Below are 19,512 nucleotides of genomic sequence, written 5' to 3'. Positions count from 1 at the left end.
GCGGTTCACGTCGAGCTGGAAGAGTCGCTGGCAGAAGTGGGCGTGCCCCATCACCGTGAAGTTATGGTCGAGGCCGGGGCGAAGCCTCATGATGTCGGCGGCGTTTGTAAAGAGCCAGGCCGGCCTCCCCTTGTTATGCAGCGGAGCGATTCGGCGCCGGATGAAATCCGCCCCGATCATCTCAAGGGTGAGCCCGGCCTCGGTGAGGCGGAGAATCCTGGTGGTGGCGACCGTAAGCTTCGCGTCGTCAGCATCGACATTGCTCCAATCGCTTCTGCGGACCGGCGGCACCTTGCAGACCCGGCAAAAGTCCGGCGGGTCCTTCTCCTTAATCCAGCACCACCGTCCCCGCCATTCTTCCCACCTCTCCTTCATGGCGCCCTCCGGGTACGCCCCCTTGGACCTTGGGATCCAGGTGACACAACCGGAAATGGCGCCCCCCGGTTGGATCCGAGGGGAGAAGTAGTGGCGGAAGAGCGCCGTGTTGGGACGCACCCCAGCGAAGCCCTCGCAGAGGTGCGCGAAAAGAGCCATGCACGCCACGGCATTTGGAGTAAAATCCAAAAGGTGGAAGCCGTAGGTGTGCATGACGTCACTGAAGAAATCGGAGAAAGGGGGACAGAGCCCGCAGGAGAAGTAGTCGACAAAGAAGGGGTACCGATTTGGGGCGGCCTCGGCGCAATTGGCGGGGATGACGCGCGTGTGATACGTCTCCAACGTATCTATAATTTATGAAGTATTCATGCTATTATATTATCCATCTTAGATGTTTAATGGGCTTTACTAAGCACTTTTATATGATTTTTGGGACTAACCTATTAACCCAGAGCCCAGAGCCCAGTGCCAGTTCCTGTTTTTTCCCTTGTTTCAGTGTTTCGAAGAAAAGGAATATCAAACGGAGTCCAAAAGGAATGAAACCTTCGGGAGAGCTATTTTTGGAAAGAAAGCAATCCGGGAGACTTGGAGTGCACGTCAGGGGATCAACGAGGAAGGCACGTGGCAGGGGGCGCGCCCACCCCTGGGTGCGCCCTCCACCCTCGTGGGCCCCTCGTGGCTCCCCTGACGTATTTCTTCCTCCTATATATACCAATATACCCTAAAACCTTCGGGGAACAGAATAGATCAGGAGTTTCACCGCCGCAAGCCTCTGTAGCCACCAAAAACCAATCGGGACCCTGTTCCGGCACCCTGCCGGAGGGGGGGATCCCTCACCGGTGGCCATCTTCATCATCCCGGCGCTCTCCATGACGAGGAGGGAGTAGTTCACCCTCGGGGTGAGGGTATGTACCAGTAGCTATGTCTTTGATCTCTCTCTCTCTCTCTCTCTCTCTCTCTCTCTCTCTCTCTCTCGTGTTCTTGAGGTGATATGATCTTGATGTATCGCGAGTTTTGCTATTGTAGTTGGATCTTATGATGTTTCTCCCCCTCTACTCTCTTGTAATGGATTGAGTTTTCCCTTTGAAGTTATCTTATCGGATTGAGTCTTTAATGATTTGAGACCACTTGATGTATGTCTTGCGTGGGATAACCGTGGTGACAATGGGTTATTCTATTGATTCACTTGATGTATGTTTTGGTGATCAACTTGCGGGTTCCGCCCATGAACCTATGCATAGGGGTTGGCACACGTTTTCGTCTTGACTCTCCGGTAGAAACTTTGGGGCACTCTTTGAGGTTCTATGTGTTGCTTGAATAGATGAATCTGAGATTGTGTGATGCATATCATATAATCATACCCACAGATACTTGAGGTGACATTGGAGTATCTAGGTGACATTAGGGTTTTGGTTGATGTGTGTCTTAAGGTGTTATTTTACTACGAACTCTAGGGCTGTTTGTGACACTTATAGGAATAGCCCAATGGATTGATCGGAAAGAATAACTTTGAGGTGGTTTCGTACCCTACCATAATCTCTTCATTTGTTCTCCGCTATTAGTGACTTTGGAGTGACTCTTTGTTGCATGTTGAGGGATAGTTATATGATCCAATTATGTTATTATTGTTGAGAGAACTTGCACTAGTGAAAGTATGAATCCTAGGCCTTGTTTCCTAGCATTGCAATACCGTTTGTGCTCACTTTTATCGCTTGTTACCTTGTTGTTTTTATAATTTCAGATTACAAAAACCTATATCTACCATCCATATTGCACTTGTATCACCATCTCTTCGCCGAACTAGTGCACCTATACAATTTACCATTGTATTGGGTGTGTTGGGGACACAAGAGACTCTTTGTTATTTGGTTGCAGGGTTGTTTGAGAGAGACCATCTTCATCCTACGCCTCCCACGGATTGATAAACCTTAGGTCATCCACTTGAGGAAAATTTGCTACTGTCCTACAAACCTCTGCACTTGGAGGCCCAACAACGTCTACAAGAAGAAGGTTGTGTAGTAGACATCAGCGTGGCTGGATGCCCCATCGCCTCTCCCCCCGTTTTCACCCCCCACAGGGGTTTGAAGGCCTCCTGGAGCTCGAACACGTCGACCGTCGAGGGGAAGTAGGCGAGCTGCGTCCGCTGCGCCGCCAGCGCACTCTCCGGCGGCTCCGTCGCTCCGGCTTCCTTGGCCACTCCCTTGCCCTTGGTGGATTTGGGCGCCACGGCGGCTGGGGGGGGAGCAAGAGACAGAAGACGGCGGAGACGCAGCGGCGGCGAGAAGGCAAGAACTCGAGAAGGAGGAAGAACGGGGGCGGCGGCTCTGAGATTGGAGAAGACGCAGGGAAGGGGGTAAAGTGAGCAGCGCGCCCGCGGTTATTCCTTTTTATGGGGAAGGCGCGGGCTGCCTCCTTTCCCCTTAACTGCGACGTGACGCATGCGTGCGGGAACCGCCCCACGCATGCCCCTCACGTCACGCACGACCCCCCCCCACGTCGCGCGTTCAACGCGGGTCGTGGGGAAGCACAGCGGACGAAGAGTTACCACAGTAAAATCCGCCCCGCCTGCCCGCGCACCGTTCTGGGCCTGGCCCAACAACGTATCGTGCTTATGTGTGGCCCAGGCCTGGGGGCTCCTGTCGGTGTACAAAAGTAGGGGCACACCTTTGTACCCCTTTACTTGTGCACGGGCAGTCGGATCCGCGCGCCACGGCCACACTAAGCAGGGCAAAGGAGGGGAGCCGGAGAGAAGCCGAAGCACAAGATGGCCAAGGCAACGCTAAGACCAAAGATACCAAAGAGCGAGAGGGCGAGGTGGACTCCCCCGGCAAGGCCCTTGCCGGGGCAGCCACCGCGTCCCCGGCAAGAGCCTTGCCAGGGCAACTTGCCCGATGCTAACAGAGTGAGCCGCCCTTGAGCCCACGGGTTCCAACTCAACCAACCACATTGGAACTAGGGCTCGGGAGGCACCTCCGTGGTAGCATGCAAATCTTTGTCAAGACCATAGGGATATGAGATCAGATGAGGACCAGAAGACGGCGACCCTCGACGGGATACTTGCCGAGGAGATCCACAAGACCCCCGGCAAGCGCCTTGCCGGGGACGACAGCAACGCCACGGCAAGACCCTTGCCGGGCCCCCGGCAAGGTCCTTGCCGAGGGCGTCAACGGGGCCACAGCCAAGCCCGCGTCGACCAAGACTCCACCGCCGTCCCCAAGCAGCTGCTAGCTCAACCAGTTGGGCAGGTACCTGCGTGGCGACGGGCGGCCTCTACGCCGACTCAGCAAGCACCTGCGTGGTGGCATGCAGATCTTCGTGAAGACCCTACCACCGCGCCACCTCAGCTGCCTGCCTGCCTACATGGCGCCGCATGCACCGCTAGCCTGGGCGCGTGTCGAAGCAAGGCGAGATGGCAACGGACGGGACGGGCCTCGTTCACGCCTCCAATAAAGCTAAGGGACACCTATGCTACGCATTAAATGCGTCTTGTCCTGTAACACGAGCGATAAGCTCGCAGCATTGTAGGCCTTTCCACCTCCTGTGTGCCACTGTGGCAACCCCTTTCGACTATAAAAGGAGGCCCTTGGCAACTGGAGAGGGATTCGGCTCTTTTGAACTACGCAGCCACCATAGCTAGTTCGAGAGCTCAAGAACTCTCTCAAATACACATCAAAGCAGGACTAAGGTATTACGCAACCTCGCGGCCCGAACCTGGGTAAACGATCCTTGTGTCGACTGCTAATCCTGCTCTTCTCACAACCCCGCGCCCCAGCAACCATAGTAGGGATTCTTGTGATCCCATAGGTGTCATTTCCCACCGACAAGCATGAATAATAAACATTTATCATGATATAAGGAAATATAAATAACAACTTTATTAGTGCCTCTAGGGCATATTTCCTTCGGTCTCCCACTTGCACTAGAGTCAACAATCTAGTTCCCATCGCCATGTGATTCAAACACCAATAGTTCACATCACCATGTGATTAATACCCATAGTTCACATCGCCATGTGACCAACACCCAAAGGGTTTACTAGAGTCAATAATCTAGTTCACATTAGCATGTGATTAACACCCAAAGAGTACTAAGGTGTGATCATGTTTTTCTTGTGAGAGAAGTTTAGTCAACAGGCCCGCCACATTCAGATCCGTATGCATTTTGCAAATTTCTATGTCTATAATGCTCTGCATGGAGCTACTCTAGCTAATTGCTCCCACTTTCAATATGTATCCAGTTTGAGACTCAGAGTCATCTAGATCGGTGTTAAAGATTGCATCGACGTAACTCTTTATGATGAACTCTTTATCACCTCCATAACCGAGAAATATTTCCTTAGTCCTCTTAGGCCTTGTTTGGATACTAAGAATTAGTTGTGAGATTATAGGAAACGGGTTTTTAGAGAATTTTTAGGAAAACCGGTTTTCGCTATTTTTTCAGTTACGGTAGGTCTATATAATTTCTTGTTTGGATGGAAAAAATAGAAAAACGAGATTAAGGGATTCTTTGTTTGGGTCGCCTCGTACGCAGATGCCTCGCTTCACTCGTCGCCTTCTACTGACTGCGCTTCTCCCGTCCCGCTCCAAGCACGATGGTGGCGACTGGGCACATGAGCACATGATATATTGTTGGGAGCCTCACGGAGGTTGGGCATGATTCGTTCGTAGGTTGCAGTCGCAGCTATGCATGGGCCATGGGCACGCCCGCATGAGGCAGCCGCGGCGCTGGACGCAGCCAAGCTGAGCACACGGACATGGCGGACGAGCATGGTGCGGCCACATATTTTCGTATTGAAAGTCAAGTACTGCCAAGCTCAATGCTCGCCGTGGCGGCATTGTCTGGCACGACAAAGTCCAAGGAGAAGGAGGCGTTGTTGGCAGTGTCCACTGATGGAGCTCACCACGACGAGGAATCAATTTCATCCTCTTGCTATCCCTCATCCATGCCGCGAAGCTCGACGTCGTTGTTGACGACGTCCATGAGCCAGAAAGAGGTTGTGTCGACGTGCATGTCAACTGTACTCCCAGACTGCCGCATCGAGGGACCTCCGGGTTCATGGACTCCTTAACATCTTGGGCCTCGTCGGCCGGAGGCACTGTAGCTACGGCAGCGGCAGGACCGGCTCGGCGACCGCTAACCCAGCCGCAGCCTTTGAGCACACGGTCGAGGAATCAAGTCTGGGCGTCCGCCGTCTGCATCTCTGAGCACTTGTAGTAGCAGAGGCAGGAGCTAGCCGACGTCCCGTGGAACCGCCGGCAACGCATAGGAGGACGAACCTGAGGTCGACGATACCGAGGAACAGGTATGTGTTAATCGCGTTTTTGCAAAAACGACTAATGGTCGTTTTTCCATAAACGCAAAATCCTGGGTTATAGAGAACCAAGTTTTCTATATCCACGAGTTAGTTAGAAGATCCAAACAAGATTTTATTCGGTTAGAGCTGTTTCCTAGTTTATAGAGATCGGGTTTTGTATATTCTTCTTATCCAAACAACCTCTTAGGTAACTAAGAATAACTCTGACCGCTGTTCAGTGATCCACTCCTGGATCACTATCATACCCCCTTGCCAAACTCATGGCAAGGTACACAACAGGTTTGTTACACAGCATGACATACTTTATAGGACCTATGGCTGAGGCATAGGGAATGACTTTCATTCTCTCTCTATCTTCTACCGTGCTTGGGTTTTGAGTCTTACTCGACTTCATACCTTACAACTCAGGCAAGAACTCCTTCTTTGACTGATCCATTTTGAACTCTTTCAAAATCTTATCAAGGTATGTACTCGTCGAAAGTCTTATCAAGCGTCTTGATCTATCTTTATAGATCTTGATGCCCAATATGTAAGCAGCTTCACCGAGGTCTTTCATTGAAAAATTCTTATTCAAGTATCCTTTTATGCTATCTAGAAATTCTGTATTATTTCCAATCAACAAAATGTCATCCACATATAATATTAAAAATACTACAAAGCTCCCACTCACTTTCTTGTAAATACAGACTTCACCGCAAGTCTGTATAAAACTATATGCTTTGATCAACTCATCAAAGCGTATATTCCAACTCCGAGATGCTTGCACCAGTCCATAGATGGATTGCTGGAGCTTGCACACTTTGTTAGCATCTTTAGGATTGAGAAAACCTTCTGGTTGCATCATATACAACTCTTCTTTAATAAATCCATTAAGGAATGCAGTTTTGACATCCATTTGCCAGATTTCATAAAATGCAGCAATTGCTAACATGATTCAGACAGACTTTAAGCATCGATACGAGTGAGAAAATCTCATCATAGTCAACACCTTGAACTTGTTAGAAAAACTTTTTGCGACAATTCGATCTTTGTAGATAGTAACACTACTATCAGCGTCCGTCTTCCTCTTAAAGATCCATTTATTCTCAATGGCTCGCCGATCATCGGGCAAGTCAATCAAAGTCCATACTTTGTTCTCATACATGGATCCTATCTCAGATTTCATGGCCTCAAGCCATTTTGCGGAATCTGGGCTCATCATCGCTTCCTCTTAGTTCGTAGGTTCATCATGGTCTAGTAACATGACTTTCGGAACAGGATTACCGTATCACTCTGGTGCGGACCGTACTCTGGTTGACCAACGAGGTTCGGTAGCAACTTGATCTGAAGTTTCATGATTATCATCATTAACTTCCTCACTAATTGGTGTAGGCATCACTGGAACTGATTTCTGTGATGAACCATTTTTCAATTCGAGAGAAGGTACAACTACCTCATCAAGTTCTACTTGAAAGGATCCATTCTTAGCAACAAAGATCTTGCCTTCGGATCTGTGATAGAAGGTGTACCCAACAGTTTCTTTTAGGTATCCTATGAAGACGCATTTCTCCGATTTGGGTTCAAGCTTATCAGGCTGAAGCTTTTCACATAAGCATTGCAACCCCAAACTTTAAGAAACGACAACTTAGGTTTCTAGCCAAACCACAATTCATACGGTGTCATCTCAACGGATTTAGATGGTGCCCTATTAAATGTGAATGTAGCTATCTCTAATGCATAACCCCAAAACGATAGTGGTAAATCGATAAGAGACATCATAGATCACACCATATCAAATAAAGTACGGTTACGACGTTCGGTCACACCATTACGCTGTGGTGTTTCAGGTGGCGTGAGTTGTGAAACTATTCCACATTGTTTTTAAATGAAGGCTAAACTCGTAACTAAAATATTCGCCTCCGCGATTAGATCGTAGAAGCTTTATTTTCTTGTTACGATGATTCTCCACTTCACTTTGAAATTCTTTGAACTTTTCAAATGTTTCAGACTTGTGTTTCATTAAGTAGATATACTCATATCTGCTCAAATCATCTGTGAAGGTCAGAAAATAATGATACCCGCCGCTAGCCTCAACACTCATTGGACCGCATACATCGGTATGTATTATTTCCATTATGTCATTGTCTCGCTTCATTGTTCCGGAGAATGGAGTTTTAGTCATCTTGCCCATGAGGCATGGTTCGCAAGTATCAAATGATTCATAATCAAGTGATTCCAAAAATCCATCTGTATGGAGTTTCTTCATGCGCTTTACACCACACTACTAGAAAAAAGGCTGTTAGTCGCGCACCAATTTTTGCTATTAATGGTGCACTATAGGTGCGCCACTATTAACACGCCACTAGTAACAAATAGTAATGGCGCACCTCTGGTGCGCCATTAGTATCCCAGATAATAGTGGCGCACCACATAGTGCACCATTACTATCTGACTTAGTAATGACGCACCACATAGAAGTGCACCATTACTAACAATTTTGTTTCAAATTTTTTTCAGAAAATAAAATTTCAATTTTTTTTTCACTTTTTTCTTAATCTCAGGTCACTATGGCATAATCTCAAGTCAAATCGCACTCCGTGGTTAAACTTACCGGAAGGTCACCCATCCTCACACTACTCCAGCCCGAGCATGCTTAACTTTGCAGTTCTATCCAACCCTAGCACCAGCTCACTTAACAGGCACTTGTTGATATATCTATCATATCAATCCTATTAAACCTTGTTGATGTCTAAGACTTTGTTCATGTTCATGAGTGTGATGAAATTTTGAAAAAATATTTCAAACTTCCCGGTCATATTACGTATCATATTTTGAACATTTTTTCCAAAAAAACATTCAAAACCAATTTTTTGTTCTCTTACTAGTGGCGCACCTAGCAAATGGTGCGCCATTACTAAGTTTGATTATTTTTTTCATTTTCCCCCCTCTAGATCTTAAAAGCCCCGTATCTTTTGTTCTGTTAGGTTTTTGGGGATTCTAAAAACCTTTACAAAGTGCGCCATTATTATGTGTATGACTTGGTCAAACCTTGGTCAAAGTTAGTAATGGCGCACTTTGTATAGGTGCGCCATTACTAAGTTTGACATAGTAATGACGCACCTATGCAAAGTGCGCCATTACTAAGTTTGACCAACGTTTAACCCAGTCATACACATAGTTATGGCGCACTTTGTGAAGGTGCGCCATTACTATGTCAACTTAGTATGGCACACCTATACAAAAGTGCGCCATTGCTATGTCTGGTGGGGGGGGGGGATGGACCAAAAAAAAGCAATGGCGCACTGCTCATGTGGTGCGCCATTAGTAAAAGCATGGCAATGGCGCACCTGATTCTAGTTGTGCCAATATGACCTAAACGGCAGTGCCACAAATATGTTGCACTATCATTATCAACTTTGCATCTTTTGGCATCAATATTATGTGTATCACTGCGATCGAGATTCAGTAAACCATTTACATTGGATGTAAGACCATAGAAGGTTTTATTCATGTAAACAGAACAACAATTATTCTCTGACTTAAATGAATAACCGTATCACAATAAACATGATCCAATCATATTCATGCTCAACGCAAACAAAAAATAACATTTATTCAGTTCCAATACTAACCCCGAAGGTAGAGGGAGTATGCGATGGTGATCTTATCAACATTGGAATCATTTCCAACACACATCGTCACCTCGCCTTCAACTAGTCTCTGTTCATTTTGTAACTCCTATTTCGAGTTACTAATCATAGCAACTGAACCGGTATCAAATACCCAGGGGCTACTATGAAAACACTAGTAAAGTACACATCAATAACATGTATATCATATATACTTTTGTTCACTTTGCCATCCTTCTTATCCGCCAAGTATTTGGGGTAGTTCCGCTTCCAGTGACCATTTCCTTTGAAGTAGAAGCACTCAGTTTCAGGCTTGGGTCTAGCTTTGGTATTCTTCATGGGAGTGGCAACTTGCTTGCCATTCTTCTTGAAGTTCCCTTTCTTGCCCTTTTACTTGAAACTAGTGGTCTTGTCAACCATCAACACTTGATGCTTTTCTTGATTTCTACCTCCGCCGATTTCAGCATCGCGAAGAGCTCGGGAATCATTTTCGTCATCCCTTGCATATTATAGTTCATCACGAAGTTCCAGTAACTTGGTGATAGTGACTAGAGAACTCTGTCAATCACTATCTTATCTGGAAGATTAACTCTCACTTGATTCAAGCGATTGTAGTACTCAGACATTCTGAGCACATGCTCATTGGTTGAGCTATTCTCCTTCATCTTGTAGGCAAAATACTTGTCAGAGGTCTCATACCTCTCGACTCAGGCATGAGTCTGAAATACTAATTTCAGCTCTTGGAACATCTTATATGCTCCGTGGCGTTCAAAACGTTTTTGAAGTCCAGGTACTAAGCCGTAAAGCATGGCGCACTAAACTATCAAGTAGTCATCATACCGAGCTTGCCAAACGTTCATGACATATGCATCTGCTCCTGCAATAGGTCCGTCACCTAGCGGTTTATTAAGGACATAATTCTTCTGTGCAACAATGAGGATAATCATCAGATCACGGACCCAGTCCGCATCATTGGTACTATCCTCTTTCAACCTATTTTTCTCTAGGAACATATCGAAAATAAACGGGGAGCTACATCGCAAGCTATTGATCTACAACATAGATATGCAAATAGTATCAGGACTAAGTTCATGATAAATTAAAGTTCAATTAATCATATTACTTAAGAACTCTCACTTAGATAGACATCCCTCTAGTCATCTAAATGATCACGTGATCCATATCAACTAAACCATGTCCGATCATCACGTGAGATGGAGTAGTTTTCAATGGTGAACATCTCTATGTTGATCATATCTACTATATGATTCACGTTCGACCTTTCGGTCTCAGTGTTCCGAGGCCATATCTGCATATGCTAGGCTTGTCAAGTTTAACCCGAGTATTCTGCACGTGCAAAACTAGATTGCACCTGTTGTATGTGAACGTAGAGCTTATCACACCCGATCATCACGTGGTGTCTCGGCACGACGAACTGTAGCAACGGTGCATACTCAGGGAGAACACTTATAACTTGAAATTTAGTGAGGGATCATCTTATAATGCTACCGCCGTACTAAGCAAAATAAGATGCATAAAAGATAAACATCACATGCAATCAAAATATGTGACATGATATGGCCATCATCATCTTGTGCCTTTGATCTCCATCTCCAAAGCACCGTCATGATCTCCATTGTCACCGGCTTGACACCATGATCTCCATCGTAGCATCGTTGTCGTCTCGCCAACTATTGCTTCTACAACTATCGCTGCCGCTTAGTGATAAAGTAAAGCAATTACATGGCGATTGCATTTCATTCAATAAAGCGACAACCATAAGGCTCCTGCCAGTTGCCAATAACTTCTACAAAACACGATCATCTCATACAACAATTTATATCTTATCACGTCTTGACCATATCACATCACAACATGCCCTGCAAAAACAAGTTAGATGTCCTCTACTTCGTTGTTGCAAGTTTTTACGTGGCTGCTACGGGCTTCTAGCAAGAACCGTTCTTACCTACGCATCAAAACCACAACTATTTTTCGTCAAGTGTGCTGTTTTAACCTTCAACAAGGACTGGCCGTAGTCAAACTCGATTCAACTAAAATTGGAGAAACAGACACCCGCTAGCCACCTGTGTGCAAAGCACGTCGGTAGAACCAGTCTCATGAATGCGGTCATGTAATGTCGGTCCGGTCCGCTTCATCCAACAATACCGCTGAATCAAAGTAAGACGTTGGTGGTAAGCAGTATGACTATTATCGCCACAACTCATTGTGTTCTACTCGTGCATATCATCTACGCATAAACCTGGCTCGGATGCCACTATTGGGGAACATAGTAATTCAAAAAAAAAATCCTACAATCACGCAAGATCCATCTAGGAGATGCATAGCAATGAGAGGGGAGAGTGTGTCCACGTACCCTCGTAGACCGAAACAGGAAGCGTTTAGTTAACGCGGTTGATGTAGTCGAGCGTCTTCACGATCCAACCGATCCATGTACCGAACGTACGGCACCTCCGTGTTCAGCACACGTTCAACTCGATGACGTTCCTCGAGCTCTTGATCCAGTAGAGGGTCGAGGGAGAGTTTCATCAGCACGACGGCGTGGTGATGGTGTTGATGATGTGATCCGCGCAGGGCTTCACCTAAGCACTACGATAATATGACCGAGGTGGTAAACTGTGGATGAGGGCACCGCACGCGGCTAAGAAACAATTGATGTGCCTTTGGGGTGCCCCCCGCCCCGTATATAAAGGAGGAGAGGGAGGAGGTCGGCGGCCATGAGGGGGCGCGCCAAGGGGCAGTCCAACTACGATTCCCAATCCTAGTTGGACTCCCTTTCCTATTCCAAGAGGGGGAAGGAGGGAAGGAGAGGGAGAAGGAGAGGAAGGGGGGTGCCACCCTGTGGGCTGCCCTCTCCTACTCCCTTATGGCCCATTAAGGCCCATAACTTTCCCGGGGAGTTCCGGTAACCCCTCGGTTCCTAGATAAATATCCGAAACGTCCCGAAACCTTTCCGGTGTCCGAATATCTTCGTCCAATATATCAATCTTTACCTCTCGGCCATTTAGAGACTCCTCGTCATTTCGGTGATCTCATCCGGGACTCCGAACAAACTTCGGTCATTAAAACACATAACTCATAATACAAATCGTCATCGAACGTTAAGTGTGCGGACCCTACGGGTTCGAGAACTATGTAGACATGACTGAGACACATCTGCGGTAAATAACCAATAGCGGAACCTGGATGCTCATATTGGCTCCTACATATTCTACGAAGATCTTTATCGGTCAAACCGCATAACAACATACGTTATTCCCTTTGTCATCGGTATGTTACTTGCCCGAGATTCGATCATCGGTATCATCATACCTAGTTCAATCTCGTTACTGGCAAGTCTCTTTACTCGTTCTGTAATGCATCATCCCGTAACTAACTCATTAGTCACATTGCTTGCAAGGCTTATAGTGATGTGTATTACCGAGAGGGCCCAGGGATACCTCTCCGATACTCGGAGTGAAAAATCCTAATCTCGATCTATGCCAACTCAACAAACACCATCGGAGACACCTGTAGAGCATCTTTATAATCACCCAGTTACGTTGTGACGTTTGATAGCACAAAAGGTGTTCCTCCGCTATTCGGGAGTTGCATAATCTCATAGTCAGAGGAATATGTATAAGTCATGAAGAAAGCAATAGCAATAAAACTAAACGATCATAATGCTAAGCTAACGGATGGGTCTTGTCCATCACATCATTCTCTAATGATGTGATCCCGTTCATCAAATAACAACACATGTCTATGGTCAGGAAACTTAACCATCTTTGATTAACGAGCTAGTCAAGTAGAGGCATACTAGGGACACTCTATTTTGTCTATATATTCACACATGTACTAAGTTTCTGGTTAATACAATTCTAGCATGAATAATAAACATTTATCATGATATAACGAAATATAAATAACAACTTTATTATTGCCTCTAGGGCATATTTCCTTCACCATACTTCTTGTATGGATTTAATGGTTGATTTATTTGTAAAACGGGGTGAAAGCCTATTTCAATGAAGCTTTCAAAAGAACCGACCCTTAGAGCATCTACAGCCGAGCGCCCCAAACCCTCAAACGCCGGTCACTGTACGGTCACGAAATTTCGACCTAGACGGACGCCTCAAACGGGCCTTAAACGCCCGGACTTACCGAGACCCCTCATACCCAGCCCAAATATATGGGGTGGATATGGGGGCGCCCGGGCATGTCCGCCACATTGGTCCCGGCCCACGCTGGCGCACCCGACCCCACATATATTCGTCCTCATCCGCTCGCCGGACCAAATCCTAGCCACTTCACACTCCTCTCCCATCCTCTCCCTTTGCCACCCGAGCTCACCGCCGGCGATTTCCCGTCGTCTCCAGCAGGGCGGGTAGCGGATCTGACTCCGACCAGTCCAGATCCGTCGATTGGTCTATCATCCCGTGCGTGTTGGAGGTGGCAATGGCGGTCTGCATTGCACTCTGCCGCTCCGGCAGGACAGCGCCCGGTCGCAGATGGATCTGTCCGGCACGACTCCGTTGTGTCGGCTCAAGGAGCATTTGGGTCCTCTGGGCTGGATCATCGCGGTTCCGGTAGCCGAAAAATTCCTCCTTCCCCATCACCGGTCGGGCAGACTACGAGTCCCACCGGCAATGAGCAACCCGTCATGGGAAGGAGAGGATCAGGGCTGCGAAGGCCCATATCACGGCAGAAGCGGCTGATGTGGCGGCGCGGGCGGCCGCAGAGGAGGAAGCCATCCGCGCCCGCATTGTTAAGAAACGACAGCGGAGGAACACGCGCGCCCTCGCCCGAGAGCAGAATCGGGAGTCTGTGCCATGGCCGGACTGCCACCGAAGGAGGAAGGAGGGCCATGACGGCGAGGACAGCTCCGGCTCGATCCCTACTGCGCCTTCGACCAGTACTTCCGCGAGAAGGACGGTAAGGTCCCCGGGAAGGGCAAGGGCATCCGTGGATGATCTCCACCATAGCCAAACATGCCAAATTTTGATAGTCCGATGGCATGTTTAATGTAGTGATGGAGTAGGCGGACGATGCGTGTGCATGGACATAGTTGCATGAATTCGTATATATTTAAGATATGATAATTGAGGTATCCGGATGTAGATTGCTTTATTTGAGGCGTGAACGGTCGGTCTCCGCGGACGCGCCCGCTGGAGTTTGAGTGGCCGGATTTGCCATCCCTGCTGTAGACGCTCTTATTCTTGTTACAACAACAACACTAGAAGTGCTTCCAACCAAAGTCTGGAAACGAAACCGTACGCTGGGGGTAGACTCGATCGCAAGACCAGTGACACTCTCAGTAACTCCCCATGGTGAAGTTGAAGTTACTGCACGTAGTGCGGATGCCGAGGAGCAGCCCACTGAACGCGAACGTCTCTTTCACCAGATCGAACATCAGAAGGTTGTTCTCCATTTGGTGCCCCCCAAAGATGACCGCCGGTGAGTCGGCTGCCGTCGGCATGGACGACGCCATCTGGACAAACGCAAAGCACACCGTCTGGTCGTTCACCTGCACGAGCGAGCTGGCGCCGGGCAGCGTCCAGTTCCGCCCGCCGTCCAGCATCATGTCGATGTTGGCCACGGCGTAGCCTACCCGGGTCACGGTGAGCGCGGACGCCTGGTAGCACATGTCGAACGGCGCCACCTTGTCCGCGCGCGCGATGCCGCTCGTGGCCGCGTCGAACGCGTTGCGGAGCGGCCAGTAGATGTCCCAGCGAAGAGCGGTGTAGGGCGTGACGGTGCTGAACACGACGCCGCCCGTGCCGCTGCTGGCTTGGAGGTCGAAGGCGCCGAGCGGTGTGGGCACGCGCTGCTGGTTCACGGCAATGCCGCTGATGCCGAAGTAGTAGCCGCCGTTGTAGGGGTGCTTGAGGAGCGGGAGCGGGTTTTGTCTGAGGCGCTCGGCGAGCTCCACATGTGGCGCGGCGAGCAGCTGGAACGAGCCACCGCCGAAGATTGCCACGCCATCGCTTCCGCTGGGCAGGCACAACGCGAACTCTTTCGCCACGCTGAGCAAGGATGCAAACTGGGTCGGTAGCGACAGCGGCAGCATTGAGAGCCCCGCGACGCCTGCCGCACCGGCCGGGAGCGACGCCAGAAGCTCCCCCGGCGCGCAGGACCCGACTGCGCGGAAGGGGAACGGGAATAGCGGGTTCTGGCCATCCGTGTCATTGGCAGCTAGCGTGATGGTGGTGGCGTCGGCAGAGCGGCAGCGTCCGTCGACCGGGTTGCGCGGGTAGGCGAGGCAGGCGCACTGCCCATCTGGGCCAGGGAGGGGCTTCGGGCAACCAGGCGGGCGGTACGTAGTAGTGATCTCGTCGCAGTCGGGGGAGACGCAGGGGATGGTGCGGTGCGGGGTGGGGCAGTTGGCGAGCCAGAGCATCGGGCCGGCGAGATCGAGCAGGAGCGGCACCCCACCAACCTTGATGGCGATGGTGTAGAGGGAGGTGGAGGCGTCCTTGCTGACGCGCGCCAGGATGGGCGATCCGCCATTGTCGTCCTCGGCCGACGTCCTCAGCAGCACCGCCAGCGCCAGCAGCGCCGCGAGCGCAGCCGCCCAGCTGCGGTGTAGCGACATGGCTACTGAATACTGACAGGAGCGTGATTCGCTACAACGACTTGGTGAGCTACTAGCCTGCCTCCACCTTGGAGTTGTCGCATTCTCTTGTACTACATAGTAGCAGAGGTACTAGTAGGCTACTAGGCGTGAGCTGTGTTTTGATTTTCGGTTTGAGCGCTTTTTCGCCCTAGGCCGAAATCCACTTTTTTCGGCCGAAAATCAAAACACAGGGCGTGAGTGATTTGGCGCGGGCGTACGCCATTGGGTTGGAGGGTATCGATGGAGCTTTGGAGCTCGGATAGGGCGGCTTCCGACGAATTTATCGCCGTAGGGTATCGAGATTTGCGAGGTCAACTTGCGATCACACCACCTCGTGCGTTTACGTAGCCGATCGAGGTGGGCTTGGAAGCTGCTGTGCAAGCTCCTCCGCAGCGAGTCCCAAATCCCAAGGGATAGGGGAGAGATCCCAGATCGCCTCGTGCTCGAGAGTTGTCCCCTGCCGACTGCTGTTCAATTCGCTCCTTCAGCTTAAAAAAAATGAGCTGTGGAAGAACTGTCTGCACGACTGCACCAAAGAGCATGTATAAGTGGAGGGATCTTTGAGGCGAATGGCACGCTAGGGATCCAACTTTTCCCATTAGTCAACCATGCATGTCTTTGTCGTGGATGCCGCCGCCGTATCCTGAGCCGTAGAGGAAGTGGAGGGAGGGCTGACGGTCGTGGTGGGCCATGAGAAAGTCACGGGCGGAGGTGACGCGGAGCCAGGCACGGCAGACGGCGCGGCAGCGGAGGAGGGATTTGGGGGGCAGGCGCACGAGGATCTCCCAGGTGATAATCTCCTCCGGGAGGCCACGAAGGCGATGCGTCGCTCCTGCCCTCGCGGACTGCGTCATGGTTTTCGTTGGTAGGGTTTCCGTCCCAACATCCCAGGATTCCAGAAACGAGACGAGTTCGTTTTCAGCGTAAGAGCATCTCCAGCGGCGGCGCAACGCGCCGCGCGCTAAAAACTCATTTGCCGCGCGCCTTTCGCCTAGTTTGGCGCGGCCGGCAGCGCTGGCTCCAGCAGTCGCGCTAAAATTAAGCGCGCGTGCGTAGCTCCAGCGGCCGTGCTAAAATGCAGCGCACGCTAAACATTGCGTACATTTTTTTAATTAATAAAACGATAAATAAAACGATACATAGATATTTTACATAGTTCCATAGCATAGATAGAAAAAAAACTACGGTGCAACGACATAAAAAAAGTACTAGATAGTGCAACTACAGCCTACTCCCTGTCGTCGTCGTCATCATCATCATCGCCATCCTCGCTGGTCTGGTCCGAGGTATCGAGCCACATGTCTTCCCAACGGTCATTATTAGGCGAAAAGATCGACTGCCCACCATTTTCAACGATTCGCACTGCGATAACGCTAGGGCCTTCCGCCGACGCCTGTCCAACCGCTCTGCGCGGCGCCTTGCCCAGAAGGCTTCCTCGTTGGCGATGTCCTCCGGTGGCGCCGGCGCCACTCCGCCATGGCCCGCTCGTCCTCCTCGGCGACGAGGAGGCGGCGCTGCCGCCGAGCGTGCTCAGCACGGTCCTGGTCTGTGATAAGACGAGGCGGAGGGGCGACGTCCTGCGCCTGCTGGCGCGTTTGGGCATCCTGGAAGTTCATCTGCTGGCGCGGCCTGTCCAGGCGCCACGCCGCCGCGTCGTAGGCGCGTGCGGCCTCATGCGAGGTCCGGAACGTACCGAGGCCGAGCCGGACGTCGCCGGACCGAATCTCGGCGGGGTACCAGCCATTGGGGCACTGGCGGACGCCGCGGTAGCCCGACGCTCCTCGGCGGCGCGGCGGCATGGTGGCGCGTCGGTGGCGGGGCGCTGGAGCGGCGAGGAGAGGAAGCGGTGGATGCGCTGGAGCGGCGAAGAAGCTACGAGGCGCGCGTGGCAGTGTGGATAGGCGTGTGGCGAGCGCTGCAATTTATAGGCGCGCCGGAAGCTGCGCGCCAAAAGTAGCACGTGAGCTGCCATCCTTTCTCGCGCGCGCAATTGTTTCCCGTGGGCGCATGTTTCCTGCCACCGCTGGAGCGCGTGAAACCATCCAACGCGCGCTAAAAACCAAGTTTACCCCGCGCGCCTTTTGGCGCGGCTGTTGGAGATGCTCTAAGGAATTCTCTGCGGAGTTATGGATAGAATCTGGGCTGGGCTTACCAATATACGTTTTGCAAGTTGTAAGGATCGTATGCCTCCGTTTCAAAGAAAAAACAGTTGTAAGGATCATAGAAAATACTGCAAAGACCGGCCTCTTATATTAAACCTAAACCTTTGGCTAAAAAAAAGTTAAACCTAAACCTTGACTCAAAAAATAATAAAAAACAAACCCAAACCTCAGTTTGGGGATAGAGCTCCACAGTCGATCCCGATCACGTCAAATAAAAAAAGAGCTTCACAGTCGATGGCGCCAAGCACGTACGTGTGCACACGCCCAGTTTGGAAGACATTGGGCAACAGAAGGTGCCTTGTAGAACTAAAAATTTCTACTGGCGAGCGCTACATATGTGGAGCTATATTAGTCGGTCGGCACATATTCTGAACTAACGGAAGATGCTATGCACCCCTCCTTTTTAGCTGCGTTGCGACATCACTGTTCTGGCAGTTCCCGTGTGTCTGGCCGTTGTCATCGACAAAAGCAAGGAACGCAGAACGCTCGGCTTGCGTTGGGTTCTGACCACCAGTGTGGTTGCGCTGGTTTATGTACTGTCTGTGCGGTTGAACTGATCAACACTGAGCAAATAACCTCCAGTACGTGGTACATAATGCATGCATAGATCTAGTGTTACACTAAAATGTCACATCACACGTGCAAGTAACAAATTATTGTCACAAAATTGGCCTGGCGCTTTCCTGCTTACAGACATGAGCACAAAGTGGTACACGAGCCAAACAACGACAGATCTTTCAGACTCTCGTGCTAATATTTTCAAGGATACTACAACTCCTCCGGACGAGACATTAACTCTGTAATACCTAAATAATTCATGCACACTATCTAATTTTTCTTGACATGCAGCCTATATATCCGCATCAACAGCATTACCACATCTGCGTTACTAGAGGCTTACATGCGGGATCCATGATAATGGAAAACATCCACATTAGCTTCCAGTTACTCTCGGTAGGACCCACGAGAGAGGCTGCCCATGGACCTCTCTCTTCGTCATCCAGCCCAACCCATCGCGCAAAGTCAAAGCACAACCGTAGCGCTACAGCCCGACCGTCTCCTCAATTACTTCCCCATTGGTTGATTTCATGGCCCTCTTCATCTTCTGCGCGTGATCCTCTTGTTTCACTAATAGCTGATGCAAGAGTAAAAGGGACGGATCTATTCTCCCCTTCAAACATCAGATTCGTTCTTTTCCCGTAGCCTCCACCCCGGGTCCCTGACCGCCGATCGACGGACGCGGATTCTTAGAGCACGGGCTCCTGGACACCTCCTATCCTCACCATCTAATGTTGCTTTGAGATCCGTGCTACACAACTAACTTACTACATGAAAACTTTCTCTTTTTTGTTTCTTCAAAACAAAACAACAATTGAAGTTGAAACTTTCCAGGACAACAAAACATTCTTAGAACAATGTGGGAAAAAACTTTCAGATTTT

The 19,512-nt window shown here is 49.7% G+C and overlaps 2 protein-coding genes across 2 annotated transcripts; both read right to left on the bottom strand.

Annotated features, from left to right (window-relative positions):
* Positions 1 to 14,419: 14,419 nt before the first annotated feature.
* LOC109751196 (chitinase CLP-like) lies at positions 14,420 to 16,193 on the bottom strand. Its single transcript, XM_020310087.3, has one exon. The coding sequence runs from the start codon at positions 15,887 to 15,889 to the stop codon at positions 14,609 to 14,611; it is 1,281 nt and encodes a 426-aa protein (XP_020165676.1). The 5' UTR covers positions 15,890 to 16,193; the 3' UTR covers positions 14,420 to 14,608.
* A 1,090-nt stretch (positions 16,194 to 17,283) lies between these two features.
* LOC109751190 (uncharacterized) lies at positions 17,284 to 17,709 on the bottom strand. The gene has a single exon (XM_020310081.1). It carries the CDS (start codon positions 17,707 to 17,709, stop codon positions 17,284 to 17,286), a length of 426 nt encoding a protein of 141 aa, XP_020165670.1.
* Positions 17,710 to 19,512: the final 1,803 nt, after the last annotated feature.

This window comes from Aegilops tauschii, chromosome 3 (genome assembly GCF_002575655.3).
Source record: "Aegilops tauschii subsp. strangulata cultivar AL8/78 chromosome 3, Aet v6.0, whole genome shotgun sequence".
In the NCBI taxonomy this organism is placed as follows: domain Eukaryota; kingdom Viridiplantae; phylum Streptophyta; class Magnoliopsida; order Poales; family Poaceae; genus Aegilops; species Aegilops tauschii.
Note: the sequence above shows the minus strand (reverse complement) of the source record. Positions and strands in the feature narration are given on the sequence as shown.